A 22,719-nucleotide genomic window follows, 5' to 3' on the forward strand; every position below is an offset into this window, starting at 1 on the left:
AATTATAATTAAAATTAGAGGATTCACTATTTCAAGGAGACATATTGAGTCATTTATCTAGTTCTTAAGTTATTAATTCTTTGCATTCCTGTGTATGAAAAAACTTTAAAATTGATTAAAGGTGAGCTTTAAAAAAAGAAGTCCAAAGAAAAACAGATGGTCCTTTCTTCCTGGAACTGTAGCTTTGGCTTGATGAATTGTGTGCAGTAAAGTTTTCAAAAAGAGATATTATGTTTCAGTAATCTCAATTTCAGAAACATTCTTGCAGCATTTCAGTACATCTTGCCAAAGCTGGCGTCTCCAGGGAGCACTGCTCTGCTCTTGGCTGTTGCTGCAGTTTCTCATCTGACATCATCAGAAGCTACTGACACATTCTGCAGTATCAGTTTTCAAGGAGAATTTCTAATGGCATTGACAGTTTCCTGCCTGGTCTGACATGATAGGACTTCTCTACACTACTTGTAATAGATAAGAGCAATTAATATTCTCAACTATTCTCATTTAATTCGGAGTAGTTTGGGAAGTGGTTCAGATTATGGTGCAATCATGTTCAGAATGTGCTATGGAAGACATACTTTTCCAGTAGGTACCAAGGAACATACAGGGTAGTGTGGGATGATCCAATAATGTCTAGGAGATGGTTTTAATTTCTTTCTGAGCATTTGTGGAATTTCCACATTCATTTGTGGAAGTCTTCTTGTGATAACCAGTAAGACTTCACTGGAAATAGGTATGTGTTTTAATGATGGACGATTGGTTGTGTTGGATGAGCTTACAGTAATATTTGAATTTTAATGGTTAAATGTGCCTCAACATGTATGTGAAAAATAAATTGAAATTTGGGTTTAATTTGAGTGAGAAATTTGGGTTTAATTTGTGTTAGAAATTTGGTTTAATCAGATAAATTTATGGAAAAGTGAAAGAGGGTAACCAGAGGGACTAATGTCAGAGCATGGCTGCCAGGGGAGAGATAATATTAATTCTAGTTTTGCTTAGTGCAGATGGAAAAGATAAATACCACCATAATTCAGTGTACAAATGTAAAGTATGCAGGTGTTGCAGGCACCATTAATGGACATATCTTCAAGACTTCCCTGTTTTGAAAAGGCTCACTAAGGCTGCTGAAGGAGGGAATTATAGTTGAAGCAGACTGGACAGGAACAGGTAAGGAAAGGACAAGATGACAAAGAAAAAAGAGGAGAATAAGCAAAGCTGACAAGCCTGGAGTAGTTAAGAACAGAGATAACTGAGTAACTCTGTCCCGATCTTCATGTCTGGATTCAAGTTATTCTGTGGCTATCATTAACATATAATTTAGAAGATTGCATGTTGGAGCTTTTTAGTCATTGTTTTTCACTCATCTATCTGTTCACTCACATGTTGTAGCTCACAAAGGCTCAAGTTAAATGCCAGGGGGGAAAAAAAAGGACGTTTGCTCTATTTCAGCACTGGGCTCAGCCCCACCAATCTTCTACTACACGTCAGTTGATCCATTATAGCTGTCCAAGTGTGCGAGCCTCGCCTGAAGCAAGCTCAAAGTAATTTGAGTCATCTTGTTTTTCAATGAAGCAGGGCAAAACAACTCAAATTATCCTGCCTTTGCCACAGGCTAAGAGCATACACACGGACAGCTATGATGGATCAGCTACCAAGAAGTAAAATATTGTTGTCACTAAGCCTAGAAAATTTTAACACTTAACTCAATTGGAGTGTGGCTAAAGCAGTGCACTGTGGAGGATCTGTACACATTTGTATTGGCATGGAAATGTTTGTGCTGCCACAGCTACTTCCATAGGTAGGGATGGAAATGCTTCAGCATAAAGCTCCTTTGCTCTGGCAAAAGCAGATCTGTAGCTAGATTTACATTAAAATTCTTACCAATAGAGCATATTATTTAAAAAAATTAAAACTGTAACCTACTGAAATTCCTAGTATAATTCCTGTGTCAAGTATCTTACATTAAAATAGGCTGAGAGTTTTGAGGAGCTGCAATGTTTTGTCTTCTAGCAATTCAATTATGAGCTGCCAGACTTAATTACCATAGAGTTGTTAACCTACGTGATTTTGAGAGTAGAAGTAGAAAAGCATGCTCTCTAATGGCAAGCACAATTGTTATTCTACCAGCTGTTCCTGGTGAAGACTCTCTTGAAGAAGTTTTAAGTGTAAATGAAGGATTATTACTGTGCAGCAGAAATGCAACTTAAGTTGGCTGTAACCTTATATGCCTTTTTTTTTTCCTTTTGTAGGGAAGAAAAGCTTAGGGGCCTGTTTCCCAGCTTGTCTCATCCAGGAAAGGCATAATAGGTTTCTCCCACTCCTTTCAGGGAAAAAAAAAATCCCACAACCAAAGCCAACAAGCCTGTGTTCCATTAAACTTTCCTTATCCTTTCTATACAATAAGGACTCCATTTGTTCTCTACCCCTTTTCCTCTCCAAAATGCACATCAAAAGTGTGAGATCAGATGCTAACTTGTTTCACTCTCCCCATTTTACAAACAATAAGTGATGGAGGGAGGGGTTATTTTGTCCAAGCTCACAGAACAAATCAGAGCAGAATTAGGTTGGCGTGTTTTCCTGACTAGCATTCCTTTGCTGTTACCAGTCGGCTATGCAGCATCTGTACAGCTCAGCTCTTCGGGCTGGGTTCCTTTCATGGTCCCCCATGGAGGAGATGAAGCATCTGAAGAGGATGCAGGACTTTGGAAGATGTTTTTTGTTGTAGAATCTCTCCCAATTCCTGACTGGCAGTTCAGATGACACATCCGTGGGAGAGTCTCACACTGTTTGGTAGAGCCTGCTTGTTCTTCCTCACAGTCTCACAACTGGAGGTTGTTTTCTGCATGTCTTTGGAGATTTTGGAGTGACGTAGGGCTTTTCTTCAGATACGTATTGGGCAAGACTCATCTTTTTTAACACTTAGGTTTTCATGTGCTGTTTCACTGTATTGATGTATTTTTAAAATGCATCAGAAAAAGCTACTTTCCAGCCATCCCAGAGCCTTTGCTTTAGTTTCCTTTGCTTTTGAGTGATGTTCTGTTATGTATTCTGATTTTACACAGTGCATCAAATAAAATTCAAAATAAAATCTAAGATGCATGCTGTGACCACAGAGGTTTAATAGTCCATAATGCCATTTATAGCATTTTGTAAGTAGCACTAATATAATGGTAGAGTTAGCAATCTAATTGTCCATATTCTATAACAATGGCATCATTTAGGAAATGAAATGAATTTTTGAATGTGAAGCGTCCAATAATATCCTTCCGAACCACAATTAAGGCACTGAATATTGAAAGAAGATGGTATATCTCTGGGTGCTTTATATATACACATATCTTGCTGCTCCTGTAATGAGTCCTTCCCACCTGCTTTCGCATGCTCTGTGTTTGTTGCTGGGCTGAGCGATACCAATTCTTCAATGGAATATTCTTTCTAGAAGGTTCCACAGTTATATTTTCACAGGTGAGACATAGACCACTGTATCTGACTAGCTTGTTGACAACATTGTTCTTGCCCTGACAAGGAAATCTTGTGCTGCAGACCTTGTTTGAAGAAGTTTCTAATTGTGTTCTCAGTAAACAGTAAGCTAAAGCAGGGGTTTGTACTGGCACATCCTATATTCTTCCTCAAGAGAATGAAGCAGAGCAAAGGAAATTAAGAAAGCATTAAGACTTGAATGTGACTTAAATGAACATAAAATTTGGAATAATTTGGTGCTGAAATAAATGCATGAGAACTATGGGGAAGTCAAAACTAGCTAATCAGAGCAAGACCAGAATATTTTTGGTTTTTTTCAGTTACCTTGAAAATCTGTGTTTTTAACATTGCTGTTTTTAATTGTTTTAGTAGGGAAAAAATTGGTTAGGCTTCACATACATTGAAGGACATGATATTCTGTAGAATGCATGGTAGACTACATAGGGATATATATATGAAATATATAATCTGAACATAAACTGGACATGACCATAAAAATAATTTTAAAGCAGATGTAGATTAATGTTCAGAGTCTGTTAGTGCAAGGCAATAGCCAAAGCATAGTGGTTTTTAAATGAACACCTCACATATTGAATCAAATTAACAAATAGACTGAATCAGATGATTCACTATAAAACCAAGAGCACTACTGTGAATTTGTATTTGTGAATTTTATCTCTTAGTTTATCTTGTAATTTGCTTAAAGAATTCACCCAATAAGATAGAAATTATTCAATTCATTATACTCCTATTAACTAAATTATTGGAAATGAGCATGGTTAAAGAAAACTTGCCAGGAGCAGAGATTGTACTTTACGAGATTGTTTCAAGAAACATTTTTTTTCTTTATTTTTCTAGTTTCTGCTCTCAAACCATTACATTAAATATTAAAAAAATAAATTATTTGCTTTGGGCTTTTAGACATAAAACTGCCTAGGAAATAGGAACAACAGCAAAATGCCCAATTCTAATTGAATTTGCAGAAATGTGCTTATGAGTCTGTACTGATTAAAACTCAATGGTGTATATGCACAGTAACTTACACCCTGGCTTCCTGTGTGATTTTCTATGAGCCAGCATCTTTTCAGTACCCACAGGTCTCTGAAACAGGGGACATTCACAACTGCATCCTTGTTGCCTTGTGGTAGTTTTATGCAGCAAAATGCTTGGAGTAACAAACTGTTAATGGGCCCAGTTATTTGTGTACAGTGGGATCATGAGCTTCTGAGTGATTTCCCTTATTAAGCCTGGATGTCTGGTTCCCTGATGCCTCAAAAGCCCTGATCAGGACCAGACCCCTGTTGAATACAGACACACTGAATAAGGCTTTTATTTTTGACCAAGATAGTGCTATGAAGATACAGTGAGTAATCCAGTTGTAGAAAAGAGAGAGGATGAATGAATATAATAGCAAACCCCATACTTAGGCCTTTTACCTTCCTACTTTTTTCTGTAATTTTGAATAATTTATTGGATTTGTTTGCAGGGGGTTTAGTATTATTAGTTGTTCTGCTACATTGCTACAGGTAACATACTGAAGATACCATTTTCTTGAGGGGGGGGTGTGTGTATGTTTGCTTTCAGTATCAGCCATAATATCCCTCTTTGAGATGTGACCTTTTGGGGGATATCTAATTTCTGAGGTTGTGTAGATAAAACTGTGATACAAAACCAAACAAAGGCTTTTTTTTGGCACAGCTCAGCTCTTTCTCACTTTTGTCACATCCATGTTTGGTATCTGCTTGCTTCCAAATTACCTTTGCAATGAAAACACATAAAGGAAATTTCAGCTTTGAGTGTTGTTTCCTTCTAAAGGATTTTGGGGTGGGGAAAATAGAAGTGCAGGGTCTTAGAAATTAAAAAGCTTTAAACTTGGAGCTAGCATTTTTAATACAATGCTGCAAATTCTTGCATAAACTGTAGTTTGCTTTATCCCCAAAGCAGTAAGGAAATTCTGATGTACAGCACATCTCTCTATTTCAATAGCAGGCTTTTCTTTTTGTGCAAGCGCTTTTTTTTTTCTGCACAGAATTACATCCTAATAGGATACATATCATTACTGTGTCTGTGTTCCTAGAGATTTTAAGCTGCTTGCTTATTTTTTGAGCTCTGAAACGTTGATTTAAAGGTCAATGTGGCTAGCTATTCTCTCTGGTAGGTTTTTGCACTGCTGTTTGGCAATTTGGAGCAAGAGCTGTGCAGTGTGATGCTTTTTGTGTGCCTTTGCAAGTAATGTTAGTCATCCAAAATGTCGGCTCCGATAAGAAGATTATTTTAGCAAAGAAATGGATGTGCATTGTTTGGTTTCTTTAGCTTTGCTGTTTCTCTGCTGTGTTTTTGTCATCAATGATTTCTTAAGAATCTGCAAATCCAAAGGCAACAATTTTTCCCCAGTCAAGTAAATTCTGCCTTTGCTAGGAAAATTCCTGTTGTCCAGGAGCTTTTAGACAACCAGAAATGCTGTGCAAAGAGAGCAAAATGTATTTAATTCAGTTGAACAATATGTTGACCTAAACTGAATAGCAAGTCTTACAGCAGGCTGCACATGAGAAGGGACTGCCTTCTGCTGCTTTTTCATAAATATTACTGATTAGCAAAACCTTTCATTCTGCCCATTAATTTACTGAATTCCTCCTGTTTCCCCACACATTCCCATTTGGCTCTCACATCATGTCTTGGACTTGTAACATGTTGTTTCTGCAGCAGCACAATGCAGACACACTGAAATAGAAATGAAAGCAAAAGTTGCCTTTGCTTTGCTCAAAGGCAAGGAAAAGTGGGGTTTCCTTACCCACTTGACACTGGTGGGGTGGTGTGACACAAGAGCAGCAGGCCCTGTCCCCGCTAGTGCATGAACTAGGACTTTATAGAAATCAAGAATTCACAGTTTTGTTGCCTGGAGGCCTTGAAGCATGAGCAAATGTGGAAATTTCTCCACAGTCATAGATGGTAAAATAACTCGGCCCAGTGTGCTGTGCTGGGGTAAGTCAGGAGGAAGTCTGGGTCCTTCACTCTTAGTCATCTATCTGTTAGATAATCTCTTCTTTTTTGAACAGTCAGACTGTTTTATCTAATTAGATATACACTTAAAGACAGACACATTCTTCCAGAACACTGGATGTTATTTATTGGAAAGGTTAGAAAATCAAACCTGTTGTTTATCTTAAAAACTGGATGCCTCCCAACTCCTTTCCCGCTCCTTCTCCCTGACATTGTACTATCGCTACATTACTGCTTCTGTTTAATTATTCATAGTCCATATATAACACCACCACTTAGAGCAAGAATGGGAAACTACTGCACTCTATCCTCTGTTTTATGCAGTTTAGTCAGGTAAAGTACAAGTCACCCAAGCAGCATCTTTTGTTGGTAGGTAAAGGTGTTTATAATTGGATGGTCACAGTGCTGTTGAAGAATGATAGCTAGAGTGAGTTTATGTGCAAGTTTTGATATAATTTAAAGCCTTGTGCTGCATGAAGAAGGGTAGGAGAGAGGATGGGATCTGGCAGTTTTCTCCATATTCCCTTTGTTATGGACCCAAATCACTGCCAAGGAGCTGCTGGGAAAGTATCAGCAGGCTTCCTTAAGTGAGCATTTATTTTGCTTTTTGCTTCCATTCTTTCAGCCTATAGACTATGCTGCAATGAGAACACAAGGACTGAATAATTTAGGCCTGATGTGTGATTCCACACAATCAAATGGCAATTTGGAGCAAGAGCTGTGTACACAGTACAGGTTTCCATATATTAATTTAGGTGTAGTGTCCTATGTACATAAAACATACAGAAGGTCTGGGCTGAGGGCTAAGAACAATTGGAAAACACTAAAACCACAGCAGAATTTTCCTAATCTCTGTGTATTTTTCCGCTCTGTCCTATGGAGCATCTGCATTCTCACAGTTGTAAATGGAATGGTTCAAGACATCTCTGTTTCTGCTCAGATGTATTTTGTCCTTTGCATTGTCCATTTTTATGAATTTGACATCAGGTGAAGTATCACAGAATATCTCAAGTTGGAAGGGGCCCATAAGGACCATGAAATCCAAATTCCTGCTCCTCACAGGACTGCCTAAAGCCAAACCATGCTCAGGAGCATCAGTCAGGTGCTCTTTGAACTCTGCCAGGTGAGATGCTGTGGTGACTTCCCTGGTGACTGGGCACCCTTTCAGTGAAGAACCTTTTCCTGACATCCAGCCTGAACTTCCCCTGATGCAGCTTTGTGTAATCTCCACCTATCGTCTAGAGGAACTGAGTGCTTGGGCACCATTTGGTATGAAAAGATGCCCTCTTTATATAACACTAGAGTGGAAATGAAGCCCTGATTAGTTCAATTTCAAATACTAGTGTGGCACAATTTTTGTGCCATGTATTGTAACAGTAGGAGATGATTACATGCCAAAAGATAGCATAGTTAAATTGCATCAATTATTTTAAAGTTACTGTAAAATGTACTTTTTTTTCCTTCAAGCAATTTGTTAAACATGGATAGCCTCTGTTAGCAAAGCTGTAATGACACTTCTCGATACTGCAGATGTGGGAATGTGATAGGTGCATAAATGCACATAGAATGTTGTGGTCAAAGTTGAGCTTCCTTTACAAAGAGTTTTTCACAAATATAGTACGCAAATATGAAAAGATTTGCTGAGACTGCATTCTGGGCATTTCTTTTCTTAAGTCATATAACCACTTCTAGTATTCAGTTAACTGAATATCACTGATTATCTGGATATCTGAGATGCATTAGGTCTAGATTGCAGACAGCTTGTTAGTTATTCATGTTCCGTTTGTTTAACTGATTTTTAAAAATTAGAAGTATTTACCTCCTAGGTCACAAATCTTTAACAATACAATTAATGTTTCTAACCAATACAGAAGAGATAATGCAGCAGGTTAATGTATTGTCCAGGCTGACTGACTTACAAAGCTGGTGGAACAATGAGTGACTTTAAAGAGTAGTTTTCTAGCATATGGTCCTTATGAGATACTGCTATGAACAGAATATAAAGGAATCCTGTGAAGAGGAGCTGAAATGAAGGGCAAGAATAACATGCTGTAAGTCATCAGCAAAGGAAAAACAGGCTTTGAGAGTGGTGGTGAGCAAAGAGGAGAATGGGCAGCTGTGATGTTTTCTCTTTGATGTGCAGGATCTCTCTGCAGGTTTTCTGATGAGGTACAAGCTCGCCAAGTACAGTGGCAAGGCAGTGTCATGCTCTTCTGAGCCCTGTTTAGGAAGGGAGCATCTCAGGCATGTGGTGGAGCTGGAGCCGTGATTTTTCATCCTGCTGTCTGAGCTAATGGATAAAACTTGTGATATTATGTGATATGCTGTACACTTGTGCCAAAAAGAGCCAAGGATACTTACTGAAGATAATGGGGTGGGACCCCTGAGCTGCAGGCTGAGCAGCAGTTGCACTTACTTCACTGCCTTATATTGTCTTTGATGGCAGGCTGCAAATCTTTGTGTGTATTAATACAAACAAATAGATATATATAATTTTTTATTCTACAATCAAATGTAAAGAAAAGCTGAAAGTATTTTCTTCTGTGAGTAATGAAAACTATAAGGATGTATATGTAATAAAGCCCTCAAAGGAACAGTTACTTTCTGGTTTTAAATGCTTCACCTCAGAGAATCATGGCATTGTTTAGGTTGGAAAAGACCTTTAAGATTATCAAGTCTGAGCACATCCCTAAGCACTGCATCCCTAAGAGCACATCTACACAGCTTTTAAATACTCCCAGGGATGGTAACTCAAACTCTCCTCTGGTAGCTTGTGTTAGGGCTAGGTTGACAGCACTTTTGGTGAAGAATTTTTTCCTAGTATCCAATCTAAACCTGGTGCAACTTAAAACCATTTCCTCTTGTCCTGGTGCATGTTACCTGGGAGAAGAGATCAACCCCCACCTTGCTACAACCTTGTTTCAGGACAGCATTTACCCAGTTATTGGTCTGGTAACGAGTTTTGAGTTTTGAATGCATTTATACATTCTTTTTTTTACCAATCCAAAACTCTTTTTACAAGGTAACCAAGTGCTCTTAATCAGAGTTGATGACAGGTGGGCAGCAGATTAGGTCTAACACAATTTATGAAATGCTTTGGAATAACAGACGCTGTGGAAGTATCAGAGTGAAATGTTTCTGAAGGTGTGTTTTTTTAAACTTCAGGCTGGGCAATGCAGGTTGCAGCCTTTGTTTTCGTTCAGAGGAGGTGGGAGGATGACAAGACTCACTTCGAAAAAATGCTGGATTATTTCTGTGACATTCGTGAACCACTACAACTCCTCATCTTTCCAGAGGGAACTGATCTCACAGGTAGGCTGCATTTGTCATCTTCTCAGGGATGTTCAACTTGGAAATTCTTTGTTGTTTATGGAAAGAGTTTAAGAAAGGGTGAAGAACCAAGGAGTAAGACTTGGTTCTCATGGGCAGTAGAAATGATAGTAAATGATCAAACAATGTGCTGATTCATGTGAGAGGCACAGAGTTCCACTGAGAGACTTTGCCAGTCTGCCTGAAATAACTTACATTGCAAAGCATCTACTGATTGACACTGCTTTTTATTGGTCAGTACTGTACATACACTGCATTAGCAAAAGCAGGTTTCAAGACCTGGAATATATCACTTGCATGCTCCTATTTCCTGAATTACTGTGACAAAATAATTTCATACCAATGAAAGAGGGACTGAAAAGGACTAATGATTCTATTTGATTTCTTTCGTAATGTTTTAAGAGGGGAACATGGAGATACTTGTTCCTTAGGCCATGTAAGCACTGGAAGCAGTCTCTATCTGCCTCTGTAAGGGAAGTATCTCTGTAAAACAAATGTTGAGGTTTTCATAGGAGTAGATGTAATGAGTTTGACCCTGTAGTATTAAATTTAATCAAATATGTACCTTGATGCAGGTATCTTATGGCATCATTAGGAAGCTGTTAATCAATGTTGAAGACAACTCAAGTACCTATAAAAGAAAATATTGCATGAATGTTCTGTGGTGGTTTGTGCCTCCAGCATGATGTCTGATTTGATAAGCATTATCTTTAAATAGAAAATTAATTGCAATTAAGCTTCTAACTTTTGGCTTATTTTAAAGATTTTTGCTATACTTTTCATCGCAGATATTCTCAAATCATATTTTATTGCAAAGCCATGTCAGTAAGTAGTAGACATGCTATAAAAATAGCTAGCATATGGTGCTGGTTTTCCTTCTATATTCCAAATATCCTTAAAATGGATATATGTGTAGTATTCAGATGCTGTCACACTGTAGGGAATTATCATCACTTGATCAGCCTTCCTTAAAGAGGATAAATTCATTGAACATTCTTGGGACTTCTTCACATGACATCTCTTGTTGAATTGGTTATCTTGTATCTAAAGATAGGAAGAAGGATGGAATTTTCTTCACTAAAAAAATTGTGAGGCACTTGGTCAGGGTGCCCAGAGAAGCTGTGGATGCTCCATCCCTGGAAGTGCTCAGGGCCAGGCTGGATGGGGCTCTGAACAACCTGCTGTAGTGGGAGCTGTCCCACCCTGCCCATGGCCGGGGGTTGGACTTTAACGTCCCTTCCAACCCAAACCATTTCAAGATTCTATGAAATTATCTCACTTCAACTTTTTTTCTTTGAATTCATGAGGAACTGTTTCCTCCTAGCTCTAAATTATGAGGTACAATCTGTATCTTACTCACGGAGCCAGGAGACACTTCCTTGGAGCACTCACTCTCTGAACAGGTGTTTCCATCTCAAGATGTCTGAAAGAATTGGATTGTTTAGAATTTATCCGTAAATTTTGTATGCCTTCTAATCTCTAGAGGAATCTAGTATTCCTGAGAGACAACAGACTCTTAAAGAATTGAGGAAGCTTTGTACTGCAGCTTTAAAAAAGATTTGGCTGAGGACTGAGACAGCCACAGTGTGTTAACATTTGTGCTGCAGTCCAAAAGACAGTGATGAGGATGCTCCCACCTGAATGTAAAGCTGCTTAAGGAAACACAGGGTTTCTCTGTGCTGTAGTTACTGATTTAAATGACTTAGGCTAAACTTGGGTGTAAGCTGTTGATACCCTCCACTGAGAAACTAACGGGAACAAGTTTCTTTATTTAATTTATTTAAAAAAAAAAGCTAATTGTATTTCTGAACACAGGTTGTTGACAGATTTTTTTCCCCCTTTGGTAAGATAATTCTGTTGTTCTGATTTCCCTTCTTTATGCCTATGTAACATGTTCTCTTTAACTTCACAAAGCCCAATGGAGATGTACTAACTGTGCTGTTCTGCTGAGGCCACCACAGGTGGGTGTGAGCGGCCCAGGAGGAAGCAGAATGGTGGGAAGGATGGAGTGATGGGTAGGGAAGACAATAGGGCACTGCTGTGCTGGCTTCTGACATGTTAAACTGTTCTGTGGTTACCACTCTTAAATTGCCATCAAGTATTGAATGCCACTTGCATACTACATTTGTGCATAAAAGGATGAATAGAGATGGACAAAACCCTGTATTTTTTTCTCTGGAAGTAAATAGCTCTCCCTCTCTGATTGTCTTCACAGGAAATACTGCTTAATATACATTTTAAAATACTGTAGGAGACAGGAAAAAAATCCCTTAACAGGCTAATCCTGACCAAGCAGTAAATGTATGCCAGATGAGAATGCTAGAACATAATGTATGTACCCTTTTGAAGAAATTATTTTCAGAAAACCGTTGCATTATTGACATATTAGGACTTGTTGCAACTTCATGTTCCATCCTTTAGAGTAAGAAATAAACTGCTTTTTTTCTGAACAGTTGCTCAGAATTGTAGGGAGCATTTTGCAAAAATAGAGGCAGAGACACTTGTTTTCTGGCCAAATGGTAAAACTGCTAATTACTTCTGAAAACAAAATTCCTCTGGTGCTTAAAATTAAGAGTAACATTCTACATCACTGAGTAGCAGAATTGCTGTGCAGCTCTGTGCTGCTGTTATTTCTTTATCCTCTCAATGGCCATGTGACAATGATAGATTTACTCCTCTTTATAATATTTTTCAGGTATTCGAGAATGAGATTTCCAAGAAATGTAAAATAAGACTGTATTTATATTTTGCCTGACTTTAAAGTGGTGAAGTACTTTGCTGTGGAAGATGCTACAGAAATAAATTTTAGAAATAGTAGTGTCATGAACCCTGAACATTGTATTTGCAGACTGGATTGTATAGGGGCTGAGGTAATAATTACATAATTGTATACTTATTTCTGCTAGGTTGGCCATCTTTTCACTCTGGAGTACTTGAAGGTTAAAGCTCAAAGGTATTTTATTGTAATTGCTTAAAAAGAAGCTCTCAGCAGGTAAACATGTAGCCAGGCTTTCTGAAGCCCTGAAGAAAACAAAGCAACCATGAGTCTCACGCTTCTGGAAAGCTGGAATACAACCCACCATATTGCCTGTTCTTTTGTTTTTCCTGGTGTTCCTTACAAGATTGTTTGTCGTAATTCTTCAGAAAGCAATAGCGGAAAAAAAAAGAAAAAGTTGCTGTGTTGCTCTGTGCCTGGTGCAGCCTGATTTCCTCTGGATTTGTGTGTGCATCCCTGTACGTTGTCCTTTCTTCACACCAGTGCTCCTTTTCCATGTGTTCCCTTCCGTGTGACGTTTCCTTCCCGAAGCTCCCGCCTGAGCTGTGCTGCCCCGGCCGGTCCTGGGGCACCTGAGGGGCTCTGCATGCTATACTGAGAGCCCTGGCACACCAGCAGCCATGCTGCCTGCCCTGCACTCTCCCTGACTCACATCTCTACTCTCAGAAGCTTGCCTTTATCCAGGTTTTTCTAAAGCTTCTGCTGGGCTGGATTATCTTTGAATCTCTTGTCCCTGATAAACTATGTTTGCAGGGGGCAATAGCTTCAAAAGTTAAGGGGAACAAACAGGTGGACAGAGTGTGATTGCACAGAGCTTTTTTCCTTGAGGAACAACTAAAAATCAAATAGGAAAGCTTGCTGAAGTTCAGATTTTGGCAGGGGTGATGTGATGTGGATGACAGAAGGTAACAATGAACTGCAGTTGGATTTTTAGCTTTGCTAGTAAATGTGATGTGCTTTGGTAGTGCAAAGAAAATATTGATCAGAAGCACTGAAAGGGCTTACTCTAATGTGGAATAGGTTGAAAGTAGCATAAGAAAGAAAAATTCATTTTTTTCTCAAAGTATTAACTGTGAGCCAATAAAGCTTTATCATTTCTGTGCAAACCTCTAATAGGTAAATGAGGATTTTATTTTTTATCCAATTTGAGAGACTTTTGGAGTACTCATTTACTCTTTCACTGTCTGGCACTAATATAATTTGAGAGTACTTGAAGTCATAGAAGAACATGCATCTTTTTATCAGTGTGTTTTCATCACAAGTGAAATTAAAGGAAAAGGTAGTACTTAATATCAAATTTCAGCTCACAAACTAAAAATACCATTTTACTAAAAAAAAATTGAATTTGTTCATTTTATGCACAGCTTTTCAGCAGCAAAAGGGATTTTACTTCTTTAAAATCTGTAACTCAAATATCAAGAAAATGTGTTAGCAACATTTCTTCCTTCAGTTACTTTAAATGAAATTTTGAGGTGTGGTGCTTCTAGAAAATGCTGACTTTGAGCTTTTCCAGTAATTTTAGAGTGTGGCAAATGGGATTTGGAGAAAAATGGGAAAAAATATAATCAAATTATTTACCAAAGGTGGCATGGGAGCACAAAAAAAATGAAGACGTTTTGGCAAGAACCCTTAAATTCTTCTATTTTTGTGTAGTTTGATAGTTGCTCTGCAGAAGAGTCTAAAGACTCAAATAAACTGGATGGTTGCACCTGTCACCACCGCGAAGAACATGCTCTGAGAGCCTGCATGCATTTGCTGAAGGAGAGAGGGGAGGAGAGGCAAGTTGATGTGAGACCTGAGGCGACAGGGCATGAAGCAGCCCTGGAAATGTCCCACATCACCCTCAACTGATAAACTGGTGCTTTCCATAAAAATAAGTTATTCTCCTTATTCTTTTTTAACAGCAAATAGAACCAGTGGGTTAAAATACTCCTAATAGGAATGATGAGCAAAAACTTGGAGACTAAATTTGCTTTGACTTAAATACAGTGTAGGAAAGAAAATACTTGTTCCTAGAAAGCAACACTTGCTCAACTTTTCAGAGGGCTTGGTGACAGGGGACATTACCTTTAGCCAGCCAAATGATGTGAGTGGCCTTTTGAGACTGAGGTAAACTGAGTGCATTTCTAGGACCTGTTTCAAGAGCTGCTTGATGCTATTTGTGTTGGTAGTTTGGAAGAAAACATATGTTTCCTCTTTTTGAGGAAGTTTTTAGGCATCTTTCACTTTTTTTTATTATTCCACCTAAGACTGTTATAAACTTGCCTATGGAACAATAAGACATCTGCATAAGTTTTGCTGCACTGACAGTGTAGCCTTGTCTATTGATTATGGGATTTTAAAGAGGCATTGGTTGTGTGAATTCCCTCAAGCTGCTGAGGATATAAAAATAGGTTTCTAATTTCCTGGATTGGTTTTCTAACCTCTAGATTTCATAGAACGGGGAGCATTGCATGTGCTGCCTTTTGTTGGCTCTGGTTCTGAGCAGCAGAATTTGCTCTGAACCTCCCCCAAAAAGTTTGGGCACTGGTGTCTGGCACAAGGATCCCAAACAGCAGTGAGCACCAAGGTCCTTACATTGGATGAGATGGCAGTCAGAACATTTAGTCATAAGTAATAAAAGAGCAAGAAACTGTTTTTTTTTTTCCAATGCCAAGATTACAGAAGAGGGAGGAAGGGCATCATTCCTGCTTTTTTTGTAGTGTGGAGGCTTATGCTGCCCTTGCTTTCAGTATATCATCAAAGCACATTGACCTTCCTGACTTGCGGTAATAAATAATGTTTAATGCACAAAGACCTGTGGCTTTATAGTTGTTAGGAAGGGGAGAGGGAGATGATTTTTCCAGATGACAATGATCGTTCTGTTAGCTGGGAGCATTATTCTAGTTGTAAAATCCCATTACACTGGGGTCATGCAAAAGGGGAGGGGAGCAGTCTCTGTTATATAAAACTTACAGTCCAGAGGCAAGACAGGCATACAAATGTCAGGAAATAGCTGAATAGTGTTGGCCAGTGTGCTGATGTCCAGCTGTTCACACATTTCAGAAAGGCAGTGTAGTAAAGGGAAATTTGGAAGATGTTTTGCAGATGTTTACAGTGAGTTCTTGCCAAGTACAGGGAGGTGCACTTCAAAGAAGTTTGAAGATGATTACTTCAAGGTGATGGGCACTGGAGGTCCCAGATTTTTCTTGTGGCATCAATTAGGTTTTACTCAGAGAACATAAGTGCCCTTTCACTCCTTGCTTATCTTTGGTGCAAGAGGGAGTGTTTTGCAAACACCAAGGAGCATTTTCGTGCTCCCTCTGAAGCAAGGCACTAGTGAGCAGATACACAGAGATAGTTCTGAGTGCTCATTAACTGTCTGCACTTTGAGTTGCTTAAAACTTAGAATTTTTGTTTTAGACTGCTTACCTTCATGTAGATGTATATGGCACTTGTGTCTCAAAGCTCTGATTGACTTGATTTGCAGATTGCAGATTTTTTGAAGTGAAACCCAAACTTGGATAGGCTGAAAATGAAGAATATGATACTTCTGTCCTTTGGAAACAACAGTACATTACCTTAAGAACTTTCGTGATAAATAAATTTAAAACATTTTACTTGAACCATTCCAGAATCTGGAAAAGAACTCTTGATTTTGGTATTTTGTATAGGAACACACTTGGTCATCCGTGTCATTTCTTAGAAAATAGTTTTATTCTTGAGCTAATACTGGTGCACCTAGAGGTAGAACCTGGTTTTTTTGGAGGAGCATTTAATAATTACCAGATTACTGTTGCCTCTTCAGCCATTCCAAGTCTGGCTCATGGTTCCCTTTGCAAGTTTTGCTATTGCAGTGGGAGTCTGCAAGGCAAGTCCCCTTTGCTTATTCAGAGTAGTCATTTGCAATATTGAATGGAGTAGTAGTTGAGCAGGCAAAAATAGATATTCTGACCATGTGGTTAAAGACATAATGTATATGTCCAAGGGAAGATAAATTAAAGTTACCTAGCCAAGTGTAATTTTAGTATTTCACACATTCCATAATTTTAGCAATGCTTTTTGAAGTTGTAATATTTTTCAGGTATTTGTATGTTTTGGCAATTTGGCAAGAATTAAATCTTTGGATCCTCTTTGCTGAATCACTTGCTTGGCTACTGTGCAACAGCTTTTCTTTCCTCCAAATCACATGGTCAGGAGATCTGTGCAGTGAATCTTAAAGCTTGCAGGTATGAAAAGCAGCACTCTCAGGCATGGAAACAGTAGGTCACAGGGAAAAGATATTTAGTATGGTGATATGTTATAGCATTTATTAATTGGCTGACAAACCTTTAAGAGGGGCACCAGCATTTTTGAGAAATAAAGAGGTCATATAATTTAGGGACAAAAGAAAGATGGGGGAATGTTGCATTACAGCAAAAAAGAAATCTCTCACTGCTGTTGATTTGTTCACTTGTGCTATTGTACTTTTACAAGAAAAATTGGGAGGACTGTAAAAGGAAGGATTTATCTCTAAGTATCACTTCTGTTAAATGATTAAACAGTGATATGTTTTCCATTACTTTATCTCCCATCTCTGTTAAGCTTAACTGTGGACCCTTAAAAAAGAATTTTTTGCTTTAAAAATAAAATAGATTGCTCAAGCAGTGATTTTGTTCCATACATCTGTTGCTGGGATTTTGTCTTTTAAGCACCCGTAAAACTTCATAAATATGAGTTATTAAGTAAGTTATTTGCTCAAATTGATTTTTGCTATGTTGCCAAGGGAACACTGTGTATGTCCATTGCTTTTTGGCCCCAGGGGAGGCACAGCAGGGCCCACAATAAAGAACTGAGTGTAACCAGCTAAGTCCTTCTGGCTGTTGACTGAGGCTGCTTGGATGAGCCTCCTGCACATCACAGGAGAACAAATTGCCTCCTCTCCACCTGTCTCCAGAAGTTTTTGCTTTGATGTCCTTGTCTTCCTTGCTTAGTGGGCTCTCTTAGCAACCAGCTCTGGAAGGCCTTCTGTTTTCTCATGAGATTTTTTGATTAGCAGAGGTTTGAAACACATTTGTTATGAGGTTTAGCCATGGTGCTTTCCAGCTGCCTTGCATGTACTCTGTGTACAGTGGCAGGCATGTGTTGTGGCACTGAGATGCTTGGTCAAAAAGTTAAAATGGGGAACTATGTGCAGCACAGGTTGATGAACAAAGCATAGCGAGTTCAGAATGAAGATGTAAAATACCATTTTAAGTTTTTAGATTATCTGCTTTCCTCTTTTTAATATTTTCTTTCTGAAATAAGTGTAATGTGATCAAGCACCGACTTCAAGGTATTTCTGTCCATAATATCAAACCTACATTACTATATGTTGTGCCTTTTTGAGTTGAAAAAAACCCCAAAACACAATTGAGCAAATTAATGCATCTTACTGTAGAATGGGTATTGAAGTGTACAGAGAACTATTAATGGACTATTAATCTATAAATTTCAGATTGCATTTGATAAAGTATGAAAGATTTGCTGATGAATTGCTAAAATGAAATGAGAGGGTAAAAAGGCTTTTCTTGCAATCCACATGGCTCTTCCTCATACCATGGTATGGCCAACTGAAAGCACACTTGTGTCTGCCTCCACATCCGTACGGTGTGAGCTGCTGTTGTGCCCTTCCTGTTGTGTAATCATTCCATTTAATCCATGGTCTGTGTGCACAGTAACACTAAGTGCTGCTTCTCCTTCTCTCCTCAGACAATACCAAAGCCCGCAGTAATGAATTTGCTGAGAAGAACGGACTGAAAAAATACGAGTACGTCTTACACCCGCGAACGACCGGATTCACCTTTGTGGTTGAGCGTCTAAGGGAAGGTAATCCTGCCCTGTCCTTGTTTTTCCTTTAAAATGATTGTAACATGGAGAGATTTGAGACTTGATAACAGACACTGATATCATCAGGAGGTATGCAGGGAATGGAAGCAACTTTTGTGTTGTTTAGTTTTAAATATTTTAGCTTGTTTAGCAGTCTTACATCAGAAAACCAGTGGAAAAAATCTCAAGGAAGTTCAGCCTGTACCGTCCTCAACCCCAAGTGGGTGGTTGACACTGAACACACAGGCACGTATGTCACTGCCCTCTCTGAAAAGAGTTCTGGGTTTAATTCTGAGAGCTGAGTAAATGAATTGTTATGTTAAATGGACAAGGGGAATGCACAGTAGCGTGGAAATGCAGCAAGTCAGCTGCCCAGTGCTGCCAGATGTTTTGGGTGATGGTGACTCAGAGAAGCTGTGTGAAATACAACTTGTGCTGCTTGGCAGGGTGATGGGCAAGAGAATGTGTAATACTTACTTTTTACCCACAAGTGGTTTTCCATCCCAATATTAATCTAGTGGTTAGGGTTGAGTCCCTTTTATCAAGAGAACAGAGTATGAAGATGTGATTGTTACACTGAGATGTCTGGGAGTTGTTTTGGGAATGGGCACTTTGAGGAGGTTTGAGGCCATCAGGATGTAACCTTTAAATGGTACAGGTGTGGCAGGGATTCAGGTACAGATGAATGAATATGTGCAGGATATATGGTTGAAGAAAGTAAACGTGTACAGTAGATATGAAGTGACTTTTTTATAGGCTGGTTCTTCAGGGAAAAGCAATTCCAGATCTTTAACACATGCTGGTTATTTTGACTTCCAGAAGAAGAAGTTTGAGATTATTAGAAAGAATAGGGGCCTTCTGGTAGGTTTTTTTACCAGCTGGAATCTTTCCTTGGATTTTCGAAGCAGACCTGGCTTGCATTTTACCTGCTTCCTTCTAAGCAGATACCCTAAAATCACTGCAAGCACTTTGGAATTTTGTCCAGCTGGACAATCCCATTTATCTGTTTGACCCTATTAGTATTGCACATTCAGAGCTGGACACCTTAGATTTTCATCTCTCTTGAATGTTTATTACTCAATTTGCTGTAGTAAAAAAATTTGCCACATACACAGTTTCAAAAGCTTGCTTTACTTAAAACTTCACAGCATTAAGTTAACCTAGTGCATAACAGTTTCAAACTGGAATAAATTTTCAGTTAAAGAAATGTTTTCCACTCGAGATATTAATAACTTTTAAAAAATTCTGTATTTGCTGCAGGAGCAAGCTTTGTGGTGTACAGTAATTTTCTAATTTTATAAAAATGTTTTTCTCTTCCATTGCTCTATGAGCAATGTTGAATCTTTGCAAATTAGGTGGTTGGGTTATGAAAAGGAAAATATTTGAGGCTGATTAACTGATTTTATGCAGTAGAAAGCTGGAGAAAAAACAATAATGGTCCAGCCTTTGAAGTGGTTTTACATCTCTTTTTTTATTTAAGGCAGGCAAATATTGTGTGAAATATTAATGTCCCTTTTGTGTTGAATTTACTAGATATTGGTTACTTTGATAGGCATTGTAGGCTATATATATTATAACTGTATGCTATTATGTAGTAAATTCTGTGTGAGAAGGTAGTTCAAGTAGCATTTTAAAGTACTTGGTTATTACTTGTTAATTTAAGAATTGGTTTTCAACTGCTTCCAATGTACAAAATGGGGACCATTTGTGTTGAAAAGTTTTGGGTTTTTTATGTATGTATATATATATATAAACCATCTGTAGTTGCTGCATTTTAAAATATACTTCATTATATTTTATAGATGTGCAAATATATATCAATCTCTATCTTTTAATCTGTACAATATAGATCTCAAGGTTGATATTCAGATGCAGATGGCCCAGTTGGTACTTGGTGTTATTGTGCAGCTCTGGTTTGAGTTATAACTTAAACTGATAGAATGCTTTCTTACAATCCTAATTTCTGATGCTAGCTGTAGTAAATAAAACCAGGACTGTCAAGGGATATAGTGTTAACCTGAGTCTCCATTTCTGAATTGTCTTAATGCTACAATCATAGTAATAATCATAAAACGAGATTTATTTTCTTTTTTTACTCCTTATACCTGCAGGCACAAAGCAGTGTGTGTGACTTCAACATGCAGGAGGGAGTGGTGGAGATTTTAACATCATGTTTATGTCTTTGAAAGTATTTTTGTGCATAGATGACAACCTTACTGCCCTATGGCTCTCCTGTGAATACATTTTGGCTTGTGGCTGTTTTCCATTCCTGAGGCTCAAGTGTCTTTTCTTCAGGCCTGAGTACATTATTTTGCTCCAAAAATAGGTTGATGAAAAGAGAGGAAAAATGTAATTAGAAGTTTAACTGCTTTTCAAATGTTGAAGAAACTAATTTAATTTGGCAAGAAGCCTGATTAATATGCATCACAAGCTGTAGCATGAAAGAATTATCTGTTATTATATAGAAATTACTATTAGTGACCCTTCTGAATAGGAAATGAAGGATCAGGTGAAAATAACCTTCAATAAAATTTTGCCTGTGTCTGTGCAAAGGAGTTTGTTCCTCGAGGAAGCACTGTCTGCACCCTGCCAGCATAAACCAAGCTCTTACCTGTTCTTTGCTTTCCATAGGTGGCAAAAAGCAGTCAAACTCCTCTGGCTGGCTTCTCTTTATTATAGGGTCATCATTTCAACTATTTGGTTTCTTTGGCCCATAGATGTTGTGGTGATGGTTTCTAAGTGACTGCTGAGATTATGGGAGCTAAGAAAAAAAGATCTATATGATGCCCACCAAAAACCAATGAAAGTTGTTTAGGTAGTACATCTCCTTGGCTTTTGATTCATACCTTTTCTTTCCCCATTCTGGTTCATCTAAGTGGTAGCTCTTCCCCCCTAAGCTGTCTCTTCTAAACAGAAACCCACGTAGAAGCTGACTCGTTTTTCCTTTCATAATGCTCAGGTGCCAAAACAGTGAAAATACTGTTTTATTTTTAAATTATCACATTGCTGTCTTCTTATTCATAGAAACCAGAGAATCACCCAAGAGTAAACACAGACTATGAACATACTTTAGATGTATAATTATTAATAGATATACTCAAGAGAATAAGGACTTAAGCTGTTGCTAGCTTTCAGGCAAGAGATACCTGGTTGGTTGACTACTGATGGAAAGCTAAGAGAAACAAAATAGGTGATTTGCTTCTTTCTAATTCTATTCATTTGATCAAGTGAATCATTTGTCTTGTCTGCACTGTAAGGAATCCTGATTTCAATCAGCACCTGGTAAAAAACTACTAGAGATTTTTGCTGTATTTCTTTGGGGAACAAAGATGAGCATTTTTTGAAAGACGGAGTAAGATCATGTGAATGCACAACAGAAAGTGAACTCCAGGCTCCAAAATGAGGGTCGATCATTACTTTTTTTAGTTAATCCCTCTCTTTAGCCATCTCCTAGAATCATATTTAATCCTTTTTTTAAGCCTGAAATTTTGAGTAGATGTTATTTGTGGAGTAATTTTTGGCAGAACTTGAGTTAAGGTAACTCATCTCCTTTTACAAAATGTGGGACTTTGAAAAGGGCTGAAATGTGAAGGAATTTAAATAAGACTTTTATAAAATCATGCCATTAACAATGTTAATTGAAAACATTTGTGGTTTATATAATGTTCTTGAAGATCCACTTTGTGAGATCCTTCTATAGGAGGTCAGGAGGTTACTCAGGAATGACGTATAGGTTTTCAGACCTGTTTGTATTTTGTAAAGTTTTTTCTGAAGTGCCAAATGACATTGAAAGTTCAGCTGACTTGAATGCTCAGTTTCAAAGAGATGGAAAATAATACTGGTTTGATTTGATTCAATATTGTCTGGATTCATTGAATTACATATATTATCTTGGCATAATATCTGTAATTGTAGCCAAATAGTCTGTCAAGAGAAAATAGCTGTTTACGAATGTTTTCTTAAAATTGCTTCATGGCTTTTAAGCATTTTCTCAGGACTAAATAAACAGTAAGTGTTAAGACAGAGCTAACACTTTAAAGCATCATTAGAAGATTATTCATGCTTTTGTAGACAGTCATTTCTGCCAACATTAAATTTAAACTGACCTCTTTTTGACACTTCCTCTACAGCCATCAACAGTCTTTAATAGCTGGATACATTGGACTGGATGTTCCCATTGTGGGATTTATATTTTACTGGTTGTACAGTATAATGACTAGTCAGAATAAGTTGTCTTATTATAGTATTTCAGCTTTGAATTTATTTCTGGTTCATAATTAGCCAACTGAAAAAAATATTGCAGATAACAT

The 22,719-nt window shown here is 38.0% G+C and overlaps 1 protein-coding gene across 1 annotated transcript in view; it reads left to right on the forward strand.

The window, feature by feature from the left end:
- The window catches only part of LCLAT1 (lysocardiolipin acyltransferase 1), a 112,148-nt gene that overhangs the window by 43,095 nt on the left and 46,334 nt on the right, over positions 1–22,719 (forward strand). Inside the window, 2 exon segments of the mRNA XM_030944275.1 lie at positions 9,643–9,789; positions 18,293–18,409. Of these exon segments, the coding sequence (XP_030800135.1) occupies positions 9,643–9,789; positions 18,293–18,409 (264 nt within the window).

Source organism: Camarhynchus parvulus, chromosome 3 (assembly GCF_901933205.1).
Source record: "Camarhynchus parvulus chromosome 3, STF_HiC, whole genome shotgun sequence".
Classification (NCBI taxonomy): Eukaryota; Metazoa; Chordata; class Aves; order Passeriformes; family Thraupidae; genus Camarhynchus; species Camarhynchus parvulus.